The 7,902-nt window shown below is 54.0% G+C and overlaps 1 protein-coding gene across 1 annotated transcript in view; it reads right to left on the reverse strand.

The window, feature by feature from the left end:
• ALDH16A1 (aldehyde dehydrogenase 16 family member A1) overlaps positions 1-7,902 on the reverse strand; it is a 22,896-nt gene that overhangs the window by 6,759 nt on the left and 8,235 nt on the right. The window contains 10 exon segments of the mRNA XM_006765950.1: positions 4,829-4,870; positions 4,872-4,983; positions 5,225-5,392; positions 5,730-5,860; positions 5,949-6,054; positions 6,176-6,312; positions 6,503-6,598; positions 6,732-6,917; positions 7,360-7,512; positions 7,604-7,785. Of these exon segments, the coding sequence (XP_006766013.1) occupies positions 4,829-4,870; positions 4,872-4,983; positions 5,225-5,392; positions 5,730-5,860; positions 5,949-6,054; positions 6,176-6,312; positions 6,503-6,598; positions 6,732-6,917; positions 7,360-7,512; positions 7,604-7,785 (1,313 nt within the window).

Here is a 7,902-nt window from a genome sequence, read left to right on the forward strand (position 1 = left end):
TGGACTGACTATTCTCGGGGGGGGAAAGGGGTGTAGGGGGTGCGGGAAGAGACTAGGCAAAAATCATACACCTATCGATGAGGACAGTGGGGGAGGGGAGGTGAGGTCGGAGAGGGGGGTAGAAACCGGGTGGAGGGGAGCTATGGGAGGAAAAAAGAGAAACAATTGTAATAATCTGAACAATAAAGATTTAATTAAAAAAAGAAATACAAATTTCCAGTTATAAAAGAAGTCACAGGGATGTGATGTGCAGTATAGGGAACAGAATTTTTTAGAAATTTACAATATCCTGGCCCATCTAGCCACGGGGTCATAATATTATTGTAATACCTATGTACAGTGACAGATAGTTACGAGATTTACTGCAGTGATCACTTTGTAAGGTATATAAATGCTGAATCACTATGTTGTAGAGCCGAAACTAATATAATCTGTGTGTAAACGACTAGTATAATTAAGAAGAAATGTTTAATTGGAAAAAAGTGTACTCAACCTTAAAGCGTAGTGTTATAATTCTAAATTATTATCACAATGGAAATAAACTTTAATAGCCTCACCCCCCGATCCCCCCAAAAATAAATAAGTGCAACAACAAAGTGATATTTCTCTTTCTCTAAAGAAAACCCCAAAACCAAAAATCTGCCCAGGCCCATGTGTCTTATTGGTTGGGCGTCACCCGTCTGTGCCCTGAAAGGTCGCTGGTTCAATTCCCGGTCGGGATACATGCCCGGGTTGTTGGCTTCATTCCTGTTAGGGGGCGTGCAGGAGGCAGCCAATCGATGTTTCAAACTCACATCAATGTTTCACCTCTCCCCTCCCTTCCTCTCTCTAAAATATTTTTTTAAAAACCTAGAAATTAAATTTATTGAGGTAAATACCTAGGAATCATGGCTGGGCTATATGTAAGAGAAAGAGATAGAGAAACACGTATTGGCTGCCTCCCAGACGTGGCCCCGCCCGGGAACCAAGCTGCCACCGTCGGGTTTATGGGTGGACTCTCCAACCAACTGAGCCACACTGGCCAGGGCTGAAGTTTTAGCCAGTTTCCTAGGTATGTAGTGATGCCTCACTGTGGCTCCATTTTGCATTTTTTAACTGATTTGAGAGAGAGAGAGAGAGAAACAGAAACACCAATGATGAGAGAGAATCATTGATCAGCTGCCTCCTGCATGCCCCCCACTGGGGAGCGAGCCCATAACTCAGGCATGTGACCATTACTCTTTAGTGGCGCTGAACAGCTTCTCACGTGCTCGTCTGCCATTCATAGCTCTCTGAAGTGACTGGTAACATCCTCAGCTTTTAGAATGAGTTTTACTGTTTTTTGTTTGTTTGAAAGAATTTGTTCTGTCGGGGTCAGGGTGCATGTGGGAGGCGACGGATCTGTTTCTCTCTCACATTGATGTTTTTCTCCCTCTCCCTCTTCTTTCCTCTCTCTCTAAAAATTATGTTTTTACGGATTTTTTACAGAGAGAGGAAAGGAGAGGGATAGAGAGATAGAAATATCGATGAGAGAGAAGCATCATTGATTGGCTGCCACCTATTGAGGACTGAGCCTGCAACCTGGGCATGTGCCCTGACTGGGAATCACACCAGTCACCTCCTGGTTCATGGGTTGATGCTCAACCACTGAGCCACACCAGCTGGGCTCAATAAAAGCATATTTTTTTAAATGGCTAAATCTTTTTTAAAAAATATATATTTTTTATTTCGAGGAAGGGAGATGGGGAGAGAGATAGAAACATCAATGATGAGAGAGCATCATCGATCGGCTGCCTCCTGCACATCCCCCACTGCGGATGGAACCCACAACCCGGGCATGTGCCCAGACTAGGAATCAAACCGTGACCTCCTGGTTCATAGGTCGACGTTCAACCACTGAGCCACGCTGGCCAGGTAAAATGGCTAAATTTTTAAGTAAAAATTGCTATCTAAAATGTTGGTGAGGAGGTAGAGAAACTGCAACACATACTGCTGGTGGGATAGCGAAATGGTACACTTTGAAAACCTGTTTGGCAGTTCCTTGTGAAATTAAGCATGCACTTATTGCACCATCTAGCAATCTGATTTCTAGGTATTTACCCAAGAGCCATAAAAACGTGTTCACACAAAGGCATGTATGCAAACTACTTACTCCATAGCTAAACCCTAGAAAAGCCCAGCTTCCTAGCCACTGGTACATGCAGGAACAGACATGGTGTGCACGTAAGACACCGCTACTCAGCAACAAAAAGGAATGTATTGATAGATGCAATCAGGATGCATCTTAAAAGCAATGAAAGAAGCCAGACATCAAACACTACACCAAGCATGTCAAACTCGTGGCCCATGGGCCGTATGTAAGAAACGTTTAAATAAAAATTTCATAACTTAATTTTTACAATATCCTGTTATACATCATCTACATATATAAAAGGCTGATATGCAAAGCGTCCCCTCGGGAGTTTGACTGGGAGACAGGGAGTTTGATCGCTCACTGTGATGTGCGCTGACCACCAAGGAGGGGGTGGCACGGAATGAAGGAAGGCCCTGGCTGGCAGCCGGCAAGGCCTAGTGCCGGGAGCCGGTCCATCCTTGCTGTTTCAAGGGACCTGGCATATATGGCATACTGTTCTTAATATGTCTGCTCACCTTCTTGGCACTATGTGTTTTAACCAAGGTCACCTCTCCGAGAAAGGTTGTTTCCCCAGGTAGAGTGGCTACAGAACCTGGCTGGAGAACCTGGAGGACCTGGCTGGAGAACCTAGCAAGAGAACATGGACACAGAACTTGGCTGGAGATTGTGGCTAGAGATCCTGGCAAGGCTGCTGATCAACTGAACGCTGTCTCCGTGTCATTCCTTCTTCGCCGACTCCGTCCACACCTGTGGGGACCCCTGGACCTGCTGGGGTTGGACCCCAGCAGCCTAGGAGCCCTACCCATGCACAAATCCTGTGCACCGGGCCTCTAGCTACTAATAACGAACTACAATGTTCGCTAATGACTGATGACTATGATCGCGTTGCATTCATTTCCCTCACGTGCCTTACATGCAGGTGCACCATTTCTCTCCACTAATACTACCAGGGAATATTTTAGCAGCCAATTGCCGTCAATAGTCTTGGACTGACTTGTTTGGTTTGCGCAACAGGAAATATTTTGCTTTTGGAGAACAAGAAAAATAGGTTTATTTGCGTCACACTTATTAATTCATGCAGTTCTTTAATGTCTGGTGAGTTAATGTTCAAGAAAAAATATTAATTTTTAATAAAATGTTATTTTATGTTAACTATGACTCATTTATTTCAGCCCTTTCTATTCAGCATGTCTACCGAAATAAACCTACGTTTCTATGAAAAGTGAAGCTTTTGGCCCTGACTGGTTTGGCTCAGTGGCTAGAGTGCTGGCCTTGGGACTGAAGGGTCCCAGGTTCGATTCCAGTCAAGGGCATGTACCTTGGTGGCGGGCACATCCCCAGTGGGGGCTGGGCAGGAGGCAGCTGATGGATGTTTCTCTCTCATCGATTCCAGTCAAGGGCATGTACCTTGGTGGCGGGCACATCCCCAGTGGGGGCTGTGCAGGAGGCAGCTGATGGATGTTTCTCTCTCATCGATATTTCTAACTCTACCTCTCCCTTCCTCTCTGTAAAAAAATCAATAAAATATATATATTTTTAAAAAGTGAAGCTTTTGTGTTTTTGTGGCCCTCAGACACTTCCACCTTGTTTATTTGGCCCGTGTTAGCTTTGAGTTTGACACACTTGCACTACACAGTATGACTGCATTTGCGCCCTTTGAAGAAAACGGAAAGGACAGAAAGCGTAGTGGTTGCCAAGCACTTGGAGTGGGGGGAGGGGAAGAGGAGGGAGAAGCCCTTCGGGGAGATGAACATCTGTCCTGATCGGGATGATGCAACTGTATGTATTTGTCAAACTTCACCAAAACGCAGGCCTGAGAAGTCACAGTTTGCTATCTGTATTCTGTACCCCTACTAAAGCCACACTTTAAAAACCCTCAAAGACTGGAGCACAGACAGACCCGAGAGCATTATGCTGAGTGAAATAAGCCAGTCAGAGAGAGACAAATACCATATGACTTCACCCTAATGGAATCTAATGAACTAACGAGCAAAATAGAGACAGACTCATGGCTAGAGTGCAGGCTGACAGCTGTCTGGGTGGGGGAGCTGAGTGAGAGGAAGGAGGGATTGAGAGAAAAAAAAAAAAGAAAGAAAGAACTCATGGACATGGAAAACAGTGCGGGGAGTGCTGGGGGAGGGGCCGTGCACAGATGACGTGTAGTGGAACTGGGCACCTGAAACCGGTATCATTTTGTTAACCACCCCAATAAATCCAATAAAAGTTAAAAAAAAATAAAAACTACCAAATAAAAAAGAAAATCAGCCCTAACCGGTTTGGCTCAGGGATAGAGCATCGGCCTGCGGACTGAAGGATCCCGGGTTCGATTCCGGTCAAGGGCATGTGCCTTGGTTGCAGGCACATCCTTAGTAAGGGGTGTGCAGGAGGCAGCTGATCATGTTTCTCTTTCATCGATGTTTCTGGCTCTCTATCCCTTCCCCTTCCTCTCTTTGAAAAATTAATAAAATATATTTTAAAAAAGAAAAGAAAATCATGGTTACAACCCACTCTGTTGACTTTATGGGTGACTAACAATTTGAAACACTAATCTGAGGTAGGCCCTATGCCCATTATACGGATGAGAAAATTGAGGTACAGAGGCCAAGGTAGTCGCTGGTTATCACAGCTTGGGCCCCAGGTGTGGCTCACTCCAGAACCTTTGTTCCGACCCGCTCCACACCGCCCTCTGTCTGCCCTCCCACCGGGCCCCCTCACCTGCAGGCTGTGGCTCTGGGCCTGGGCGCGGGCCCCCCAGGAAAACCACTCCGTGCCTCTCCAGCCTCAAGGACAGGGTGGGCTCCCGGCGCTCCAGGGCGGCTGCCAGCGCCAACAGAAGGGCTGCCCGGGCCCCCGGGGACTGGCCCATCCAGCTGTGGGCGGACAGTGAACATGGGGGGCTGGTCTCCTGGCCCTGGCTCTTCCCAGGTGCCCCTCCTCTGTCCACGGCCCTTACCCTGGGGGTCCAGGCCCGATAGCTCAGCCGCCCCAGGAAGAGAGGGGCCAACCACACCCCTATTCTGTCACCTTGGGAGCTAACGCCACAGCCCCTCAGCCCTGGGGGTCCCTCTCTGAGGCCTCACAGGGCCTAGGTGTTGCCGAGACCCCACTTACCCAGGGGCAGCCTGGTGGGCAGCCTCCACAGCCACTCGGATGTCCTTGGCTCCGCCCTCGGCCACGTAGCCATGGAGATTGCCCTGCGAGTCGTGGATGGGCCTGGAGCTGCGGGCCCCAGGCGCCTGGAAACGGCCCCCCACGAAGAGCCCGTAGGGGGGTGCTGGGCTGCAGTAGGGTGAGATGTGAGGGTGGGTCTGGGGGCCCAGGTGTGCTCAGGGCCCCTGCACCAGCCCCCGAATGGACCCCTCCAGCTCCCATGAGCTTCTGGGTAACCCCCAATTCTTGGCCCCACAAGACTCTGGGGGACCCGAAACCTCCGTTCAGAAGGACTGAGGCTCTCCTCAGGCCTGGACGGTGGGTGTGAGGCCCTAAGACTTAGAATGCAGATCTGGGTGGGGCCTGGGACCCCTCCAGGGCTCTAGCTCACCCGCTTCAGTCCAAGGGGAGCCTGCCCCTCCTCCCCCACAGGATTCTGGGAATCGTGGGCCCCAGGACAGCTCACCTGGGACCTGTTTCAGGCCCAGCCGGGAGGGCTGAGGGGACGGTAAGGCCAAAGGTGTCATAGTTCAGATTCTCAGAAAGGTAGGGCAGCCGGACAGGGGTCCCCGCGGGCCGCAGGTACTCATACAGGCCCTGCGAGAGGGACAGTGTTGGGAGGGTGCAAGGCGGGCACAGGGCTGAGAGAGGGTGGCGATGGTGGCGGGCGGGAGGGGACACTCACATCTAGGCCCCCGTGCCAGGAAGACCCACTCTCCTTGCAGCCGCCCATGGGCACCGCAGGGTCTCTGAGGCCGTGGGCGTTGATCCAGACTGTGCCCACCCGCAGCCTGTGGGGAGACGGGGCATCAGAGAAAAGCAGGGAGTTGGAGAGTCAGAGACAGAGGCGTGGAGACGGAAGCGCAGGCCCTCCCCTCAGGCCGCAGCCTGTGCCCGGTGGGTGCCACTGACCCGTAGCCCAGCTCCAGGGCCTGCCCCAGCCTCTCGCTCCACACACTGGCACTGCCTCCTCGGGGCGTCCCGTTGGCCACGGCCAGTGCCTCCTTGGCCGTGCGGAATGGGGAGGCCACGACCAGAGGCCACGGTACCTGGATGGTGACAGTGAGTTCAAGCAGCCTGCCACCCCCGCCCCCCTATGCCCGCCCCCACTGGGGGACCAGCGTCCAGGAGTCAGCAGCCCAGACCCAGGCCAAGGGGCCACCAGGGCCTCTGCTGTGGCCCATGTCTGGGGGCAGATGGGTGGGTGGAGTAGGATCTCTTGGACACGAAGGGGCTCACCTCTGCCTGGGCACACGGGGAGGAGGGGGGCAGGTCAGAGACCAAGGTTGGGGGGAAGAACGGGCTGTCTAGGGGCACATCGCCAGCCTGGAACACCTGGGAGAACGAAACACATCTACTAGTACAAGTCCCTCCCCCGCCGGAACCCAGAAGCCCAGGCCCCCAGCACCTCCTCCCTCAGGCCCAGGCCCTCCTCCCCCGGCACCCTGCAGCCTGCACCCCGGCTCACCTGTGCGCCCTGGCTCTGGGCCTCGCGCACATACCGCTGGGCCAGCTCACGTGCAGCAGCCCCCCGGGCCCCCAGGTCCCCGGCCCCGTCGAGCCCTCGGCCTCCTCGGAGCCGCGCCATCCGCACCTGGAGCCGCCTCATCGCCTCGTCCCACACCGACTCCTGAACGAGAAGCCTGAGGCCCCCCTGTTAGGGCAAGAGATGTCAGGGGCCATGTGGGGGGACAGGCCCCCACGGAGGGCTGAGACTCGGGGACACACATGCAGAAATCCAAGGAGGGTCAGGGAGAGGTGGCCAAGGACCCTGGAGACTCTCCGAGGCCCCGGACCCCAGGCGGAAGGTGGAGTTCCGGAAAGCTGGTCATTTCGGAGTAAAGACAGAGGTTGGGAAACCAGGGGCACGAACACTCAGAACAGTGAGGGGCCCTAGGGAGCAAGAGACAGGCCGGGCCCTGAAAGACCAGGAGAGCCGGGCAGGGAGATCCGGAAATTGGAGGTGATGAGTCCCACACGTGATGGTGTGAAGACACCAAGGACTGAAAACTGAACAGAGACACGGGGCCCCAAGGTCTGCAGACAGACAGGCATGGCCCGCAGGACATCAGGGGACACCAGCGCGAGGGTCTCACCGGGCTGCGGTCCGACCAGGCTGCGTCCACAACGCCCTCCACGGCCGAGTCCACATCTGCTGCCTCCGTCAGCAGCAGCAGCGATTCGGTCCCCAGCGCCAGGCCCAGCTCGGGACCCACGCCCGCCAGGGTCCGCCGAAGGACACGTCCTTCCTGGGGGAACCCCACACCCCACGGGGTTCAGAAGGGGGAAAACCTTCTGGACCCCAGCCCTGCCCTGTCGCCCTCCTCGCCCTGAAGGTACCTCGATGGCTCCGCAGAAGGCCACCTTCTGGACCCCGGGCTGGGAGGCCAGGACAGGCCCCAGGGAGGCAGGGCCACTGATCACGTTGAGGATTCCTGGGAAGTGGCCCAGTTCTCCTGCCAGCTGGGCCAGGAGGAGGGGCGTCGGGGAGGCCGAGGGCACGAGGACCACCACAGTGCAGCCTGGGGAAGGCGGGCAACTCAAAGACTCAAGAGTCCAGGCCCCGGCCCCTCCTCCCTCAGACCCAGGGGTCGAGGCCCCCAGCCCCTCCTCCCTCAGACCCAGGAGTCCAGGCCCCC

Source organism: Myotis davidii, unplaced genomic scaffold (assembly GCF_000327345.1).
Source record: "Myotis davidii unplaced genomic scaffold, ASM32734v1 scaffold2100, whole genome shotgun sequence".
NCBI classification, from domain to species: domain Eukaryota; kingdom Metazoa; phylum Chordata; class Mammalia; order Chiroptera; family Vespertilionidae; genus Myotis; species Myotis davidii.